Genomic DNA, 20,401 nt, shown 5'->3' on the forward strand with positions numbered 1-20,401 from the left:
CATTCGATGCCTTGGACTGTGGCTTCTTCGGCTTAATTAATGCATATCTATGTAGGAGTATATTGCTTAATTAGTATGAGCATAAACATATGTACATATGTGCCGCTTAATTAATACCTACATAGTATGTACATGCATATGTACATATCATCTATGTCAACGTAAGAGGCATTGTAATCTCGCGGAATGAGGAAGACGTTGTTGCTCAAGCCAACTAAACTTTTTCTTTTTCGCCACAGAACTACATTTAACAGATACTCATGTCAAGTGTATTAAGTAAGTTAAACTGAATAGATCCTATTAATTTCGAGCTTCGTCCTTATACACAACAAATGTTATGAAAATGAATGGCATTGCTATTGTTTGTGTAGAATACCAAAGTACATAATTACCAAAGCGTCGCTTAACTATTTACATGCATTCATTGTAATTTAAAAGCGTTTATTAAAAGCTCCTGCTGTTCAAAAATGCATTTTCTTATGATTTTTTCGTTACCATGCTTTTATCGGACAATTGTTTTGACTTTTGAAAACGGTTTAATCACTCGGTCGCCTCCGCGGGGTTGTCTGCTGTCGGTTTCTCGACGCCTGTATCTGGTGAAGGTTGCTGTACAGGATTGCTAGACTCTGCTGCCGATGGTGGTTCTTCTGTTTCTGGCGATGTCTCAATTGGTGCTGCTTGCTGCACAGATTCGTCATTTATTTGTGTTTCCACAACAGACGATGAAGTTTTTGGTAAATCAATAACAAATGGATAACTACCCGATTCGTTAACGTTTTCCTTGCTTTCAACTCTTGGCGTTAGGCCGCTTGTGTTAGCCACAACGGCTTCAGCTGCCTGGGAGAGACGATAAGCTGCTTCGGGCATTATGCTTTCCCACTAAAAGATTTACATATGGTTCTCTACAAGGGCTTACATTGTACAACTTCATTTCTTACCAATAAAAATATTCCAACGGTAATCCAGAATGCTAAAGCCAACACCAGCACAAATTTGGAAATTTCGAAGAATACAAATGAAATTGGGCCCACTGTCAACTTAATTACGATGCCCTTTAGAAAGCAGAGGGCATTTTCTATTCCGCAAGTCATATTTCTAAGAAGTCTGCGAATACTGACCCGTTATGGTAATAAATTTTTTTGTATCAATTTCTTAAAATTTTTGTTGACGACAAATACAATTTTTCTGTTTTTGCTTTTTTAAAATAATCATTTTGTTTGATTCCCTTTTCAAGTTTCCAAAATACAGCATGAGAAATAGATAAAATATTTGGCGCTTAGGCTTTGGTTTCCTCAAAAGCGGAAACGTAATATAGCGGTCAAAAGAGATGACGGCAATACACACCGTAACGTAATTTGACGGCGTCGTAATATTTCTGATGGCGACAAGTGGTAGTGCGCACAGGGCTGCCAACTATCCTTAGCTATAAGGTGCCATATTTAGGATAAAAAGTGACAAATAGAAAAATAAAAGTGTCAAAAATGCACCATCCTTTTTATACCTTCCCATTTAGCGATAAAATAAGAACAACATTTGTAAAACAAAAGTGCAATACCAAAATGAGATAAACCATGTGAATAATCTTTAGAAATATTGAAATATATTATATTGAAATATATATATATTATTGAAATATTATTATTATTGAAAAGCGCTATTTTGGTACTAAGTGCCACATTGAAAAATTAAATGCCATTTGATGTAAAATAAGGCCAAAAAGGGCACGGATCTAACAAGTTGACCACGGCGCACTGTGGGGCAAAAAAAATTTGCTGTGGACAAATCAATTTTGAGAGCCCAAATATTAACCGATTTCAAATTTCTTTTTTTAAATAAAAGGCAATTAAATTTCGCGTCGCTCTTTCCATGGCGATTTTTCAAAAAAGGTCTGGATTTTTATTTACTAATGTTGAAAAATGAAAGAAAAAAATTTTACGTTTGAATGCTTCCACTTTTTTGGAAAATACTTCAAATGCCTGTAATTATTTAAAAAACTATTCATAAACATTTTTCCATAGGAAACATTTAAATAAAAAATATTTTTAATTTGCCGATATTTTTAAAATTTCGGATATCGACTCTAGACCCTTAAAGGATGATAATAGAAGAAGAATAATTTCGATATAGCTATCAAGGGACGTGGCACCTCCCATACAAACTTAAGTTTTCACACAACATTTCTCTGGAAGTATTTATTGTAGAGTGCTTCAACTTAGTATAGAGATATATAATATCAACGCCAAACTCATGGAAAAAATGGGAGTTTTTGAAAAACGGGGCGTGGTGCCTCCCATACAAACTGAATTTCTACCATTAGAATGTGTATGGGAGGCACCACGCCCCCTTTTTCTATAACTCCCATTTTTTTCCGTGAGTTTGGCGTTGATATTATTTATCTCTGTACTAAGTTGCAGCACTCTACGATGAATTTTTCCAGAGATATGTTGTGCGAAAAGTTCAGTTTATATGGGAGGTGCCACGCCCCTTGATATATCGAAATTATTTTTCTCGAGTTTTTCGATTAGAAAAAAAAAACGGCTTTCAAAATTTTTTTATTTTATTTTTTATTTTATTTTTTTTAATTAAATGTTTCCTATGGAAAAATATATATATATGTATATAGTACATATGTATGTACATACGTTCAATATTTTTAGGAAGTGCTTTCTGACGAAGTTTCGTTTCACACTCATATTGCTTACACAGCCACACAAAAAAAAATTTGTGTTCTGACCCAAAGGTCTCACTATGTGTACTTTATGTTTTTGGAGTCGCTGAATCCGAATCCGAGGTGCATTTAACCCCANTATGTTTTTGGGGTCACTGAATCCGAATCCGAGGTCCATTTAACCCCATCAGTTCAGGGTTTTGATATAACCCCAGAAAACCAATATGGCGGACACCTTTTGGAAAAATTCATCGGATTCGCTTGAAACTCGTTACTCGGGGGTTTTCGGGGTCGCTAATTACGAATATGATATTATTTTTTCAAAATTCAAAATGGCGGATCCAATATGGCGGACACATTTTTGTAAAATTCATCGGATTCGCTTGAAAATCGTTACTCAGGGGTTTTGGGAGTCCGGAGTTTTGGGATTGGATCCGCCATTTTGAATTTTGAAAAAATAATATCATATTCGTAATTAGCGACCCCGAAAACCCCCGAGTAACGAGTTTCAAGCGAATCCGATGAATTTTTCCAAAAGGTGTCCGCCATATTGGTTTTCTGGGGTTATATCAAAACCCTGAACTGATGGGGTTAAATGGACCTCGGATTCGGATTCAGTGACCCCAAAAACATATAGTACACATAGTGAGACCTTTGGGTCAGAACACAAATTTTTTTTGTGTGGCTGTGTTATCTTCAAGCCCGTTAAATGGTAAATGGTAATATTTAGGGATTGGATAAAGCGCCAAAAAAATACCACACAACTTTATCTGTAAGTAACCTTCGTCATCCTATTTTCCCATTTTTCAGTTTTCCAAAAAAACGCAGAGCGTGTGAAAATCGATTTATTGAGCCTTAACCGCGAAATAACATAATTTTTGTGTGTTTCGTTAATTTCCTGAACCTCCCCTGTTTTTATGATGTGTACGGATGCGCAATACCGATATGATTTTCAATACATATATAAATATCGTTGTACGGTATATAGGCTAATTTATATCGATGACAGGAGTTTCGATACAATATCGATAAAATGGGGCGTATTCTTGTTTTCGTTCGAGTCGAAAACTTTAAATTTTTGTATAGAAAATGATAGGAAAATTTCCTGAAAACAAGAATACGCCCCAATATTTTGTTTTTATATCTGAATTACCGCACACTTTCTTATGTTCCCAGGGATTTTGAATTGTAAATAAAATTGAGTAGTAGGAACAAATTTTGTTTCCGACAAACAACTTTTGTTCAAATTATTATTATTTTTCAATGAATTGATGCGCTATTCCAAACTTGAATGAAGGATTGACTTGATTTCGTTAGAAACATTATTTTATGTTATGTGTAAATTATATGTTCTAACAAGTATATGTCAGTTCACAAATAAAGCCCGCGTAAAAATAATATATGTAGCTAACCGTGTACAATCAGAATTACAAAATTTACAACAATTCACCAACGGATGTAGGGGCGACATCTATGCTTAGGGCTTTGAAGATTACTCTATTTAAGTACATTCTCACGAATAGATGTCACCGTTGCAGGAAAACAGCTGATTTTAACCTTTGTTTTGTCATTTCCTTATCACAGCAGTTTTTGTAAAGTTTTCCATCATCTGTTTACCATCGAAGTTAAAATTATTTTCCGAAATTTGTTCTAATAAATGATAACGCTGTATCTTTGTCTCTATGCTACGAGCAATGTCGGAGGTTAATGTTAAAGCAGGCATTGAGTGCATATTGAAACGCATCGAAGAGGCATATGCTCGTCGGCCCGCGGTATTGTTTCAGACAACTACTGTTGGGGAAGAAAGTTTTGATGCATACATTTTTTCCAGGAGCATGTGAAAATGGCTAAGCCACTGCTGGTAGCCGTCAGCAAAACAAAGCCGGTTGAAATGATAATTGAATCGTATACGGCTGGTCAACGTCATTTCGGTGAGAACTACGTGCAAGAGCTGGTGGAAAAGGCACAGCATCCTGACATTTTGCAACATTGTCCGGAAATCAAATGGCATTTTATTGGTCATCTGCAAAATAATAAAATTAATAAAGTAAGTCTGTTAGGTTGCACGCTAGATGCACATGTATATGATGATTGAATAATGCCATAATGTGATATTTATCTTTAGATACTAAAACTTCCAAATCTGTACATGATTCAAACTGTCGATAGCGAAAAGCTTGCCACTGGTTTAGATTCTGCGTGGGGGAAAATACATGGTGATAATAAAACTCCTCTATCTGTTCTTGTACAAGTCAATACAAGTGGTGAAGAAGGTAAAAAAATAATAGAAAAATTAATACAATAATGATACTAAAAGTAATAAAAATAAAAATTTTACCAGCAAAGAACGGCGTGCAACCCAGTGAAACCCCTGCGCTTTTCAAATATATCCATAATAATTTAAAAAACCTTAAATTAGAGGGTCTTATGACCATTGGAGCATTTGGCTTTGACTATACGAGTGGTCCAAATCCAGATTTTATCTCATTGATGAATGTACATCGCCTAATTTTCGAAGAAAATGCCCTTGAACCACATGCCGTGCAAGTATCAATGGGAATGTCGGATGATTTTGAAAAAGCGGTAAGCACATTAGTTAATTACATACATACATAAGTATACATACGGAGAATTTTTCACAATGTGTGAGATTTTTTTTATTTTAATTTCTTTTCGCCAAGTTTTTGTAAAAATATGGCTCATAATACCATAAAAATGCAGTTTTTCCAAATCTTTTTTTTTTTGTATGGCAGAAAATAACACCATGAGCAAAAAAAACGTCAAAAATCACTTAAAACTGCACTTTATTGTACTAAAATTTAATGAGTTACAAAACTTCGTAATGAAAATTGTTCTAAAAAATCTGATAACAGACTTGAAAATTTGTTGTCTGCAAATTTATTGAATTTTCCGGAGTTTTGCACAATTTTTAGAAATTTAAATTCTATGTCTTTTGTTGTAGTACCTTTAAACCTTATTTCAGAAAAGAAATGTAATATTTGGTGAAAAATTCTTAAATATTATTGACAAATAAATGTGAAAGTCGCAATTTCGTGATTATACCAAAACCAGCCTCTAGAGTCTAGACTTATGTATGAGCATACATACATATGTATGCCAAACATATAAGTTCTGTTCGCTATGCAAATGCCAGTAAGAATAAGCCAGTAACAAAATTCAGAGAATAAGGTATCCTACTCTCCTAAAGAAAAAAACTTACTAAGTTTTGCGCGAACAGGAATTAGCAAACATTTGAAACCTCACTGTCAGCTAGCGTCCACGGTTGCATTTCGAGCAAAATATTAACAGTGGTGTCGACTGCGTTCCGATTACGAATACAGCTTTTTCAGCCGAGTACAATTCAATTGTTTGGAATTAATGAAATTAATTGAATAAACAGATATTTAGATACTTCTTTCATTAGTAAATCGCAACAAGATTGTTCATTTTTAAATTTTGCGAACTTGTTCATTCAAATTAATGTTGAAAAAAATGCAACCGTGTGCCGCAATCCTGGCAAATTTTTCCAGCACGAATTTTCAACTTCCCCTCCAAATGGAATGTCAAAATTGTGCTCTTTCCTTGCAAGTTTAATGAGTTTTTGGCCAAACGAACACGATTTGGTAACTAGTGGTACCAACTTGTACAAGTTTTTTGCATAGCGAACACTCTTATTGTGGCTGTTCACGCTTGCCTGGTTATCAGGTTGTCTGGTTAAAAATTATTATTCTTTAGTGTATTTTATTGTACTAAACTGGACAAACAATATAACCGGACAGCCTAATAACCAAACAGGCGTGGAAACCTGCATTTATAATCTCTTGGTAGACACAAGCGCATTTTTTTCTGATTTTCCAGATCGAAGCAGGCAGTACCATTGTTCGTGTTGGGAGTGCTATATTCGGCTTCCGGCCAAAGAAAACCGCCTAATTTGAATGGAGGAAAAAGGAAGGATATGCTTATTTTTTTTTATTGTATCTACATACATAAGTACATACATATATGTTTTTGTAAATATTACCGATTTCTCTTAACGTGCAACATATTCCCTTATGGAAAAGTGTGCCGTATACGCTTTGCAAAAAATATAAATGTTTTTCTACAAAAAAGTTGCACATCAAGAGAAAAATCCTAATAGCTTTCGTCTCATTGCGAGTCTTACCAATCGCGAAAAAATAAACATAAAAAGAACGCCCAAATTATTTCAAAAAAAAGAAAAAGTTAATTGCTATGTATAACTTCGAAAATATTTCAAAAAGTGGTCAAATTAATTTCGTATATACGAAAAAATTAGAGCCCCTAATTTTCTCACATAGTGTACATAGATATGTATGTACATATCGTCGATGTTTTTGCAAAACCGCCCATCGACCAATTGCAAAACCGCCTATCTTGCGGCTCTCAAATTTTACAGGAGAGCGATTCGTTTGCGAGAGTCTTGTCGAACTAAATCTCGAATTTTATTCGCTTGCGATCAGTGTTGCCAAACATGGGCTTTTCCTACCAAAACTGGTAGGTTTTTTTCCATTTGGTAGGTTGGTAGGCTTGATTGGATTTTGGTAGGTTTCGGGACTACGAGTAATAGTTATTTGAGAAAAATAGAAAATATGTATCTCTAAAATATTTCAGCGGTGCGTTCGTATAGCGGCGGCCGCAAACATGATTCCTCAGTACAAACGTATACCCTTATTATTGACAATATACAATAAGAACATCCATATATACTTTATGGCGTACTTGGATCAAGATTCCAGGAAAGTCTGCCTATGGGCTTGTACCCAACCATATTCTGGGCGGAGGTCTTCGCAACAGAAGTCTGTGTTCGCGAATTTTATCGTATAAGGCATATGAGGCCAGAATAAATATTATGTCAGATATTCAGGCAGCGTTAGAAGCCTTAGAGTCTTAAAACGGCATCAAGGCTTGTGAACTCGTGAGCCACCTGGTAGCCCACAATAGCGTACCGCTGTGGAGGGATCAGGGACATGAAGGGTTTGAAGGCAACGAAAGGGCTGACTGTCTTGCAAAGAGTGGAGCCCAAATGCGTTTGCATAGTTCCGAACCTTTGTGCGATACACTGCAGACCTACTTAGGAGCTAGCTGGGAATTGCTGCACACTGGCGGAAGTCGAAGCGAATAAGACAATCAAAGAGATTCATAACTTTTCAGGAGGAACTCCGAAAGATACCTTGAACTTAAAACTTTTACTGGCCACCTGACAGCACACTGCCAGTTAACGTACCGATTGAATTAAAGGGTCTTTCTCTAGAGACTGACTGTAGGTTTTGTGGGCCGGTGAAGGAAATCCCAGAGTATATTCAATGTGCCTGTCCACGAAGCAAGAATAGTAGATTGATGCACCTTGGGGAAGGATTGTCTTCTCCATCTAAAATTTGGAACATGGAACATCATCCAAAGTGCTGAACATTTTAAATAGCCTAATATTGGAGCGATTACAATTAGGATTTAGCACAATATATCTTCTTAAGTCGCAACGCGGGTATCTCCGACGTAATAATAATAACATAGTTACTTGACACGAATAAAGACGCTAGGGTCTTTTGACGGCGAAAAAGGATGCGTGAAAAAAAATTTGCGAAAAAAGACGTGTAAACATGGATTCAACATCATTCCGGAAAAACTCTTTGGAGAATTCGTATACTCGCAAACATAGTTGACCGCGAAAATAAGTCTTCTTCGTCTTTCTTCCCCGTCAAAGGGGTTAACGCGTCTTTCTTTGCCCTCGCCTATGTTAAGAGTTCTCCTTCGCCGAAATTTTTTTTCGCTGTCAACTTTTGAGCTCGCGTCTTTATTCGTATCTAATGACGATATGTATGTATGTACAGTAAACTAAATCGTTATATGCAGCTAATTTGTTTTGTATGTATGTACAGTAAAATAAATCGTTTTTTTTTTATTGTACTAGCTGTGTTTTAGTTTTACTAAATGTTATGTTAGCTATGTTTTTAATAAATTTGATATTGAAAAAAATATTAAAACTGAAAAAGTGTTTGGTAGGTTATGGTAGGAAATTTTGGTTGGAAAAAAAATGTGTCTGTGGCAACGCTGGTTGCGATATCAATTACGAGCATTTATCATCACTTATTCACTTTTTGGAAAAAAACACAGAATTACACATACATGAAGGGTTTGACCTTTTAAAAAAGTTGTATTTGCTTCTTCTGCAAAGCATGAAAAATTTTAGTTGGGGCCTTTCTACAGTTCAACCACACAAGCATATGTATTTTTATGCCCGCTGAATCATCCACCGAACAGCTTGGATCCATGCCAATGAGGATGCGAACTTGTTTATTTTCGTTTGAAATATGTACTTTTATACAAGATCTTTTTTGTATCATACTTTTATATGTGTAGATATCTACATTAGGGTGGCCCAAAAATACATAGGATAATCAAACATCATATCCTATCTCAAAAAGCTTTCCAAGAGCGCCCTATTCCAGAGTTGTGTTGAAAAACGCCCTATCTCAAAATTTGGTTGAAGAACAACCTATGACACTTCAAAATGTAGTTATTAAAAATGTGCTGAAATAGGGCGTTATTGAATCGGCAGCTGAGATAGGGCGTTTTTGAAACGAATTCTGAAATAGGGCGATCTTCAACAAACACATCCATTGAGCTGGTTGTGCGTGATGTGGTTATGAAAACATAAAATATTAAGCATCATAGTGTTATTTTATGAAGTATTATTCCATCAAAAAATATTAATTTTTAACGATTTTATAGCAATGTATTCTCCCCATGTAAAATACATAATCGATTTCAAAAAAAAAAATACGTGTACCTTTATTTTTGATATTCTTCCAATCTGTGGGGTGGCTGGACGAAAAAAAAATGTGGGCCACCCTAATGTACATATTAGGGTGGTCAAAGTTTTATTTCTTCCAACCACCCCCAGCACTGAAGAATATCGAAAGTAAGGAGAGCCGTTTATTTTTCATTTTGAAATTCGTTAAGTATTTAACCGTGCCGCGGTACACTGGGGCCAAGCGTGCTCAAAACTCAATTTTTAAGAGCTGGGGTTTATTCCCCATTAAATTCTGCATTTGGGGGTAAGTTTTCAGCTTTCTATCGTTTTTAGACTGGAAGATATGCGTGTCTAAACTTGACAAATTTGAACAATAGTTTTTTCAAAGCTAAGAAATTAAAATGTGAAATTCAAATTGTTACTGTAAGAAAGCGGTATTATATTTCGTTATTTTGTCTTCTCCATTACTTTTAGTGTATTTTTTTTTGGAAATATGTTAAAAAAAACTAAACTAACCTCCTTTTTTGCAAGTGTACTTTTAAAAATATATATATATTTTTTTTAATGAGCAAAGCGCTTTTAAATTCGGCTACACTGCAATAAAATATGTTCCTTATTAAGAATTCGAGTTCAAAACCAAAAGCACTTTGAGCATTTTTAAATAAATTGGTTTTAAAAATTGCACTTTGATTTTAAATGTACTTGTGGTTATGTATAATTTTGTTTCGTTTCGAACTTAAACTGTTTATTATTTTAAGGCTGCTCAATGAATAAAAAGCGGATTTAGTTCGAACAAGGACTTTAGAAACTTTAGAGAGGTCTATATTTAGTAGGAAAATGAGTCGCACGGAAAATTTAGAAAACGGTTTCAATAGATTGTTAGTTTCATCAGATCCTCTGATACCTGCTCGCGCTTGTTACCAGTGGTCATTATTTGATTTTAATTATTATTTTTTTATAAAAAATATGGTTTATTCCTTATCAAAAACCGAATAAATCGATGTTTTCAATTAGATATTTAGAAAAGATTTTGAGTGCGTATTTTTGTAGCCCATTCAACTTTAGTGCATTAAAGTGCCAGTTTGAAGTAGATAGGACATGCCGTTGATTTTTGGCAATTTTTTTTTTTGTTGAAGGTGTCATTCATTTTTTCCATATAAAAAAATCGTCGAACGTGGTTCTAGCTACTTCAAACTTGGACCTTAATGTACTACAATTAAATCGGTTACAAACTGCATATTTAAAATTATTTTAATAGTGCTTATCATAACTATACGATACTTACATATTAAATAGTTTTGACTATTTATTTTATTTGTGATTAATTATTTAAATTATTTTATGTAGCTGATTTGAAATAAAGTTGATTTTTTAATTAATTCATTCGAGCATACAAAAGCTTAATTTGTAAATCTCTTCAACTATAAAATATAAGGCGTCATATTCTTAGTCGAATCAAAGGTGAAACTAAAAATAATTTCGAATTTTTTGACAAATTTTTCTTAAAAGGTGTTGTTAGGGAGCTGAAATTATTTTTACTTTCAACTATGTTTTGACCATGCACATATCCCATTATGTCTAACTGATCGTGATAAATGACTTCCCTCTTTCATGCTCTTTCCTTTTCCGATTTCAACAAATACACACAATAGGGCTATTCGCGATCCGGTGCAAATGGCCTAGCATCATTGCATTGCAAATTTGTATTGCAAATTATTTGCAATACACAAACAAAATACACGCATTTGCATTTGTCATGGCTTGGCAAATTTGCAATACCGAAAATCCATAGCATAAAAATGCTATGCATTGCATTCATAAAGAAAACCAAAGCTGATGCACAAAAATTGTTTTGCAAAAGCTTTACCATGACAGTTTAATAAAGGTCGCTCACAATCCATGGCATATTTCTGCAATTGCATAAATTTTTCAGCTCTTATGCACCGAATCGCGAATAGCCCTATTGTTACTGTTATTACATTTTGTCGCTTTTAACTTAGTTCAGTGATAAAGCTATCCTAGAAACGAAAGCACTTGTTCTTTCTGATTATATTGTTACCTAAGCTTACCTATTTTTAATAAAATTAACTGGGGAAAGACTCTAAAAATAGGCCACGAATGGGTTAAAATATGGCCATCAATTTGTTAAGTCAAAGTCGTAAATGGGTTAAATCATTCATAATTTGCATAATAATAAAATAAAATTAACTTAACATACGACATTACAAAAAACTGGGTAACCACGGGTTAATGCATTATCAATAATGGTTTGACGCGTCAAAAATTTACTCTCAAAAAGTAGTTCAAGCGAGTGTAATGAAAAAAAAATAAATTATATCCGAATCAGAATCATATGTACACATCATGAAAAAATTAACGATAATCTTAAAATTTTAAGATATGAGAATTTAAGTTAAAAATTACTTGTTTATTTACCCGAATATTTTAAGGAACAGAAGAAAGTGTCCAAAAAGCTATTTATTTATTAGTCTACAGAAAAATCTTTTCTTACGACAAATGAGATAAAAAGATATTTATGTATATATGATATATTAAAACGTATATTTACTAATTACATATACATTTTCATTTATCGTCTCAACTAGTTGGGCAGCTGGCGAGTCCTAGTCTCCAGTCTACCTTGGTGTGTGGCGGGCGGAAATAACTAGCTATTGGCCATCGTCGGAAAGGCGGAGTTTCAGATCCATGCTCGCATGGTCTCGTTGTCGTAGCTCACTCAGTAAGAAGGGACTACTGGCCATCCCGTTCATTAGCTTAATTAAAAAAAGGACTCCAAGCATCTGTCTACGAGTTTGAAGCGTAGGCAAATCTATAAGTTTCAGTCGATCTTTGTAGGGTGGACGATTTTAAACGAGTCCCAAGGTAAATTTTTTAGGACAAATAAATAGGGAACTGTTTCGGCATTTCATAGCACAGATGCATATTCCAAAATCGATCTTACTAGAGAAGTAAAGAGAACTTTAGTGACACAAGGGTTGTTGAAGTTCTTAGCTCTTCCTTATTAGAAGGTCTTGGTCTTAAGAAAAAATAATTTTTTAATTACTTAATACCGTTGGTTTTTTAAGTAAAAGTTTATTTTCAAAGTAATTAATTTAGGATTTTTATGAAAATTGTTAAAACTTACTTTTTTAAATTGTCTTAGTGTTACCGCGTATTACTGATTTACTTGGTCTCGTTAGGAGTATTTAAGTAACAATTTAATATTTTTTTTTTTGATCATCCATCCCAGAGATGCTCCATGGGACAGGACAGTTTACAAAAATTAGCTCTGTTCCGTATTGAGGTCCATTAAAGCGGAAACTTGGGAAAATGCATCGTTATTACACTAATTCTGTGCCAAATTATTTACCTGGCATTGTTGGTTAAAGAGGTGGACTAATAAATTACTAAAAAAACATTTGATTACAGTTTTGGTCTTCCCTATGATAATGAAACATCATTTTCATAGCTTTTCGCATGATAAAAAAATAGGAAAGTAGAGCCGCTGAGAGGAATTCTTCAAATTCTTGACGTTTGCAAGCAATTTAATTTTAAAATTTTACACACAAACTCACACACACATTCTCATTTTCAATCTCAAACAACAACAACTTTAAACAATTCCTTTTTTTTAATCTCAATTTTATATGATTTTAAAATGTTGGCAAACTTCAAAAAAAAGTCATGGCCGACGAATTCAGAGAACGGTTTTACCTTACTATATTTTTATCATGGCTTTTCGGTTCCTTGTTTCTGTGTTATAAGATAAAAATTAAAATATAACTATAATATATATACTACTACTATATATAATCTCGGAATTACAGTATAAAATAATTTGTTTTCTTTAATTATCAATCGAAAATTACCTTGTCTGGCCATTCGAAATTGTTGGATAATTCGAAAAGCTCCTTTACACATCCGTAGATCTTCAATCTTAGTTGTGGAGCCAGTAAATGTTAAATCTTTTGTAGTATGGCCAGGGCTTCGGAACGAAATACTTTCAACTTTTTTCAAGTCAAACTTCTTTAGCTTGGACCTCGATGGTATGCATAAGTCAAAAAATTGGAATTTTGAGTTGTCTCATTTTAGATCTAGGTGTGCGATATGAACTAGATGGAGGCACAGAGAAATGGGAACTATTTCGAGATTTTCGAGAATATTTCTGAACTTTCGTTATATTTACCGATATGGTTTTCGATTTACTTATCGATAATATTATCGATATATTAATCGATTTTGTTTTCGAAATATTTATCGATATTTTTATCGATATTGTTATCGATATCTATAAAATAATCGATATTGTTATTGATATATTTATGAATATATTTATCGATATTGTTATTGATACATTTATGATCATATTTAAAAAAAGACGAAAAAACGAAAAAAATGAAAAAAGACTTCAGAAAAAGAGGAGGTTATCAATTTGTCGGAAAATTTTTGTATGTATGTTAGCGCATAACTTTGGACCACGTTTACCGATTTCTATAATTCTTTTTGAAGAAAGGTACTAAACGGTACTCACTCTTAAATTTGTATGTGAGAATTGAATTCGGTTTTGTTTTTTGCTTAAAAATTACTTGTTTTTAATAACTTTCGGAAGTTTTCAAATCGAATCTACAATATATCGAATAAAACATATCTGTGAAGCTTCAAGACTTTACCACACAATTAATAACAAATGGCACCATACAGAAATTTCGTCGCAGCTATTTCGTAATTCTCGGCATTTTATGATTTTCTGTACTTCAAAAAGTTAAAATAAACGGTGAAAATGTACTTCTTGCTAAAGTGAACGAATTTAGTGTAATAAAACTAGTACGTCACCAAATGAAAAAAAGATTACATTGAATAAAAGATGACTATGATCTGAGAAACTAAAATTCCATTTTTACAATTTTTGTTGGCAAACTCGAAATTCATTCAAAAGTTGTTTTATACATGAAGAAAGTAATATACATACATATATGTGCATAAGGAATACTCTCTCCCACGCCAATATTTAATTATTTACTTTTAAACAATATGGCTTTTAAGTTATGGCATGCGAGTGAACGTGTTAAAGCTCAGTTAGTCTAGACTTAACTCAATTTAACTTACCGTAAGAAATCATCAATGATTACTCCACACGTTAACTTAAGCCAAGAGCGGAAATATTTTGTTCTTGTATTTTATTTTTCAGCTGTTTAACACATAAAAAAAATCATGCAAACAAAAAAGTGTGCTTTCATTTATTTTTAAGAAATACAAAAACGAGAGTCTGGCAAGCCTGATTCTCTCACCGCTCTCAATTTCCGTAAGACCGTAATTTAAGAACCTAAAATCTACAGGTTCTTAAGTTTCTTACGGTAAGTTAAGTTTAAACTAACCGCCAACACAGTTTCTCATATAAATGGTTGGCCAAAATATTAAGTTCAGTTACGGAAATTAAGTCTAGACTAACTGAGCTTTTAGATGACTGCGTATGATGCTACGGGGCGTATACTTTACATATGCAACTATGGGTATATTAATGAACACTAGTGGTTATTTTTACCACGTTTTTATCAATTTACTTTCTGTATCTTTTTCAAATTTTACGAAATTGAAGATAATGAATTTTATTCCACAAGTGTGCCTCCATTTTAGACCAAGAACACGTTTTTGCCCAAAAATGTAGCAACTCGTGAGCTTTGCTTTCATTGTATCAAGGTGAATTCATGCAAGGTGGTAGCAGGAGTATAAAAACATATGTACACATACTAGCCAATTAGCGTTAAAAGCAAAAACGGTACGTAAAGTAAAAAAGTTTAAGCAACTAAATAGCAGAATCCTCCTCTTACATATGCCAAAAATAGTAGCGCTTTGATGCCATATGGAATACTAATTCCTCTCGATGTCATGAATTTTGCCGATGGTCTTATTTCCACCTGTGAAATCTCTGCCAAGCGTGCATAATCTTCTTTGATCTTGCAACTACAACATGCGGAAGCCAATATAAGTCCTTATAAGGAAACATAAGAGCACAGCTTAGTGTTTTCTGCTATATAAGGGGCAAGGATCCTCGCTGCCGCACAGGATGAAAAGTTTTCCCGTATATTGGCTAAATGAGTCGTGTGATCTCTTGAATATCGTTCAAATTAAGCCCATGATATACCAACCCTGTCCCTACTTGGACGGATGTGGTCAATTCGCTACTATTACAGTTCGTCTTAATATTTATGAACTGGTTTCTTTGAGTCTTACTAAGTCAGACAAAATTAAGTTTGTATGGGAGGTGCCACGCCCCCTTTTCCAATACCTCCCACTTTTCTCTGAAAGTAAGGTATTGATAACATATGTGGCTGTTTCAAATTAAGGGCGTCAGCATAAGCCGGTTCCAGAGATAGGCGATATGAGAAGTTAATTTTGTATGGAAGGTACCACACCCCCTTTTCCAATATCTGCCACTTCTCGCCATAAGTATGCTACTGATAACATATGTAGCTGTGCAAAATTTCAGGACTTTAGCATAAGCGGTTCGGGACATTAGCAATATGAGAAGTTCAGTTTATATGGGAGGTTCCACGCCCCTCTTTCCTATACCTTCTCATTATCGCCATAAGTTCGGTATTGATAACATATGTAGCTGTGTAAAATTTCAGCACGAAACTGTCAGATATATGCAAAACAAGCTTCTTCAAGCATTTGGTTAGATTCGCCAGCATTAACTCCGATCAGTGCTTTGATCGAATTTAATTTAGCCATGATTAACCATAAGCTATAAAAGCTAATGAAATAAACAAATATATGAAGTTTTTAAGTCGGCAGTGTTCGAAAGATATGGACATCGGAGAAATATTAGGTTGCCAAACCTAAAGAGTTGGGGTTTTTCTACCGAAATTATATAATTTATTACGTATATTTTAAGACCAGTCACATCATTATAGGTACGCACGTGGAGAGACTCGGGCTGCCATTCAACGACTTCTGCAGGAGCTGCAGAGATGAGGAGGAGCCTGAATCAGTAAGGAACCTAATTTGTGAACGTCCTGCACTGGGAAGGAGCAGACTGAGGGGTATGGGTGCCGGAACTATTGGAGACCTGAGCGGTATAGCGGGCATAAAGATTAGGCAATTGCTCAAATTTGCCATCTCCACACTCGGGTTTGTATAGGAGGATAGGCGGGAGGGGTTTAACGAGAGCCTGTGCGGTACCACAAAGGGCTCAATGATGGACTTAAGTGTGCTGGTATGTCCACCAGCAGCCACTGCAACCTAGCCTATGTAACCTAAAGCTTAAAGACTTAATACTTTTTAAAATTATTTTTGGGGAAATCTTCCAATATACTTAGTAAGGTTTTTATGTGCAGGGTTTTGGAAAAGACCCGCGAGAATAGGACCGACTGCACTAAAACGAGTTGTCTTTATGCCGGGGCTTATGATGCGGCTGTGTAAAATTACGTTAAGCAATACCACAAGCTCCGTTAGAACTGGGAAGGATCTATCCGAGCCGTTTGCTACCAAACGGCTTTTCAGGCAGGGCGACTCTCTTTCATATGATTTCTCATCCGCTCAGGAACAATTTTTTTACAAAAGCGTGCAATTGCTGGCGTATGCCAATTACATCGACATCATCGGTAATAAGAACCGTGAAGTATGTTTTACCATTTCAAAGTTAGATAAAGAAGCAAAGCGAAGGGGTCTGGTGGTAAACGAGGACAAGACGAAGTATCTCCTGTCATCAAGAGAGGGTAGAGAATTTCCTTCGCTTGGGAACCTGCTTTAACACCGATAATAATTCCGGCCTCGAAATCCGACGCAGAATCTCCCAAGTCACCAATTGCTACTTTGAACTGAGTAGGCCATTGATAAGTATGTAATGGAATTACGGGCCTTTATGCGTCGGCGTTGTAAGAATGAGCTGAAGATACTGCGGCTTTGCTGGCTTGGCCATATCGTTCGAATGGACTTGGAGCCCGTTGGTTTCAGCAGAGGAAGGAGGAGACCCCATCTGCGATGGAAAGACCAAGTGGAGATGGACTTGGCTTTACTTGACATTTCCTGTTGGCGTCAGTTGGCACAGAAGAGGACCGACTGGCATATTTTCTTTAACTTGGCCAAAATCGATTAGGCGGCTACAGCACCATACAGGAAAAAGAATATGTACTTCTAATTATTAAAAAAAGAAGCTTTTGTTAATTATGCCTTAAATAAGGAAATAGTGGGAACCATAAATTCTAATCTTAAATATTTTTAAAAACATTTATGAGGCTAAATATTATTAAATAGGTTTGTATGTGCATACATATGTACTACATATATGTATATGTATTTATATTCATTTCAAAAAGAATGTGATCTTGAGTTTCAGTCAAATAAAAGTATTCGAAAGTGCAGAAAATCTGCTTATAGCACAATGCTTTACCTCAGGCATTAGTGTGTAAGTATGTACATATGTATGTACGGCCTGCCTCATACATATAAATACATAGTACATATATATATACATATATCTATTGTATATAATATAAATATCTCGGTATGTACGTGCATGACTATTACTCAACACATTGCATATCGCGTCCAAATTCCTTCGGAATACCGTTTATTAGATACTGTATATATGCACTTATGAATGTACATATTTACAGTTTTGAGAGATGTTTTCGTATATACTTGAGAGCAGACATATTACTGCACATATATATGTATAATTCATTTTCTTTTACATGTGTATTGGTGCTATGGAATGATTCTGATTGTAGGCAATTTCGATGCAGAATTTACAGTTCGTTCAAAAAAACACCAACACAAACGAAACTGATCGCGTAGAAAAAGTTAAAATTAAAAAACAAAAACAACTATTAGCTGTACTTTCAAAAACACTGACGAAATTTCGTTTTCGTTGATACAGAAATTTTCGGTCGGTCCCGACATGATTACGAAAGATACACACTCAAGTAATACAGATATAAATCTATTTGTACATACATATGTATCTATATGCATACATAAATATGTACATATAATGTATGCGCTAATAATATGAATGTATGTATGTTCGTGCATATAGTCCGATCGAGTGAAAAAGAAGAGGAGCAGGAAATTTTTTTAAAATTAGATTTTCTAGAGCAACGATAAATGAGCGTACTAACAGACACATGCACCTAAAAATACGTATGTGAACGCATAAAAAAAAACGAAAAAAAACAAAAACAAAAAAAACAGAGGTTGGTATGTGGAGATGTGTAAGGCATACAGGCATGAAAGTGGTCAATACACCCCACCAATCGGCAGGGCAAACCACCTCACGGCTACTAAAAAAGGTAGCCCGAGTACGAAAATTTGAACGTAAAATTGGACGTGGCAACGATGTGGCTCGACAAAGCTACCCGAAGGCCGAGACCAAGAAAATCCGCAGGAGGCGCAAAAGGTGTGGCCGCACACATGCACTTCCCCAGGCATGTAAAGGTGACTGAGAATGTGTGCGTATGGAAAGATTCGAGGCGCAAATTCTACAAAAGAAATGNCTTTCAATTAAAAAATATTTAACAGGCCGATGAGAAGAAGAAGGTTAAGAAGAAGAAGACCAAGGAAGAGGGAGGTACTTCTGAAACCGCTTCTGAAGCCGCATCTGAGGCTGCAACCCCAGCACCAGCTGCAACTCCAGCTCCAGCCTCAACAACTGGATCGAAGAGAGCGTCAGGTGGTTCCCGTGGCTCAAAGAAATCGAAGCGCGCTGGTTCCAGTGTGTTCTCTGTCTTCTCGCAGAAACAGATTGCCGAATTCAAGGAAGTAAGTCGTCACACATGTAATAAATATATGTAAAATATTCAACACCTAAGGGGAAAAAGATTTTAAAATTCAAAAACAGACAAACCTCTCTCTCTTATACCGTTACAATAAGACTAATGAGATCACTTTTTATTTTCGTTGATTTCATCTTAGGCTTTCCAACTAATGGATGCCGACAAGGATGGCATCATTGGCAAGAACGATCTGCGCGCCGCCTTCGATTCCGTAGGCAAAATTGCCGCCGACAAGGAATTGGATCAGATGTTGGGTGAGGCCTCTGGCCCCATCAACTTCACCCAATTGCTGACGCTGTTCGCCAACCGTATGGCGTCCGCAGGCGCCAACGATGAAGACGATGTAGTCATTGCTGCCTTCAAATCATTCGACGTTGACGGCCTCATCGATGGCGACAAATTCCGCGAAACACTAATGAACTTCGGTGACAAATTCACCGCCAAGGAGTGCGACGATGCCTGGGATCAGATGATCATCGACGACAAGAACCAAATCGATACCGCCGCCCTTATTGAGATGCTCACCGGCAAGGGTGAGGAAGAGGAGGAGGAAGCCGCCGCATAAACACCAGCGCTGGCACTACATTCTTGCAAAAACACCTGCAAAAATAAGTAAACAAAAACATTGTATCAAAATTACCGTAAGACAAAACACCAAGATCCTGTTTTGAAAAATGTACCAATACTTTTTTAAAAAAAATAATTAACAACATACTTTGTGTGTAATTTTACGCATTCATTAATTATTTTAAAGAACAAAAATTAGTCCCTATGTTAGTGAGCATCGAAAACTTAAACGCAATTTCAAATGGTAAACCCTAAAAGTGGAAGTCCTGAAGGAATCAATGAAAGTTTAGTACATAAAATACCAGCTAGCGCAGGTCTCCCTGCTTTACCAATATAGCAACGTCAACAGTCAACTGACACAAAGTTTTTCTAGTTGATAAATAAAATTCTACATTTAAAATTTATAACAAAGAACAAAAACCTTAATAATAATATTTTACATATTTNAAATGCAATTTCAAATGGTAAACCCTAAAAGTGGAAGTCCTGAAGGAATCAATGAAAGTTTAGTACATAAAATACCAGCTAGCGCAGGTCTCCCTGCTTTACCAATATAGCAACGTCAACAGTCAACTGACACAAAGTTTTTCTAGTTGATAAATAAAATTCTACATTTAAAAT

At 35.2% G+C, this 20,401-nt stretch overlaps 3 protein-coding genes across 4 annotated transcripts; 2 read left to right on the forward strand and 1 right to left on the reverse strand.

The window, feature by feature from the left end:
• Positions 1-540: 540 nt before the first annotated feature.
• LOC108370260 (uncharacterized) lies at positions 541-1,091 on the reverse strand. The gene is made up of 2 exons (XM_017625561.1): positions 939-1,091; positions 541-879 (listed from the first exon to the last, which is right to left on the reverse strand). The coding sequence occupies exons 1-2, from the start codon at positions 1,089-1,091 to the stop codon at positions 541-543; spliced, it is 492 nt and encodes a 163-aa protein (XP_017481050.1).
• Positions 1,092-4,220: 3,129 nt separating this feature from the next.
• LOC108370261 (proline synthase co-transcribed bacterial homolog protein-like) lies at positions 4,221-6,888 on the forward strand. 2 transcript variants are annotated; one of them, XM_017625564.1, is made up of 6 exons: positions 4,221-4,440; positions 4,500-4,715; positions 4,794-4,941; positions 5,010-5,030; positions 5,088-5,251; positions 6,527-6,704. In XM_017625564.1, exons 1-6 carry the CDS (start codon positions 4,351-4,353, stop codon positions 6,596-6,598), a joined length of 711 nt encoding a protein of 236 aa, XP_017481053.1. In that variant the 5' UTR covers positions 4,221-4,350; the 3' UTR covers positions 6,599-6,704. The 2 variants fall into 2 exon arrangements, with proteins under 2 accessions (XP_017481053.1, XP_017481051.1); XM_017625562.1 differs by having other exon boundaries at positions 5,010-5,251; positions 6,527-6,888.
• Positions 6,889-18,962: 12,074 nt separating this feature from the next.
• Mlc2 (myosin regulatory light chain 2) lies at positions 18,963-19,952 on the forward strand (the record flags this gene model as incomplete). The annotated part of the gene is made up of 2 exons (XM_017625566.1): positions 18,963-19,199; positions 19,353-19,952. Coding segments are annotated over 2 exons (663 nt in total), but the record flags the coding sequence as incomplete, so codon positions are not given.
• Between the last annotated feature and the right edge of the window lie 449 nt (positions 19,953-20,401).

Source organism: Rhagoletis zephyria, unplaced genomic scaffold, assembly GCF_001687245.7.
Source record: "Rhagoletis zephyria isolate East Lansing unplaced genomic scaffold, Rhagoletis_zephyria_1.1 Rzeph_scaffold_04099, whole genome shotgun sequence".
Lineage (NCBI taxonomy): Eukaryota > Metazoa > Arthropoda > Insecta > Diptera > Tephritidae > Rhagoletis > Rhagoletis zephyria.

Coding starts and splice junctions, on each gene's coding strand:
- LOC108370260 (XM_017625561.1), bottom strand. CDS start 1,091: ATGACTTGCGGAATAGAAAATGCCCTCTGCTTTCTAAAGGGCATCGTA. Junction 880..938: donor CCGTTGGAATATTTTTATTG/GTAAGAAATGAA, acceptor TAAATCTTTTAG/TGGGAAAGCATAATGCCCGA.
- LOC108370261 (XM_017625562.1), top strand. CDS start 4,351: ATGCTACGAGCAATGTCGGAGGTTAATGTTAAAGCAGGCATTGAGTGC. Junction 4,441..4,499: donor CATATGCTCGTCGGCCCGCG/GTATTGTTTCAG, acceptor CATTTTTTCCAG/GAGCATGTGAAAATGGCTAA. Junction 5,252..6,526: donor CGGATGATTTTGAAAAAGCG/GTAAGCACATTA, acceptor CTGATTTTCCAG/ATCGAAGCAGGCAGTACCAT.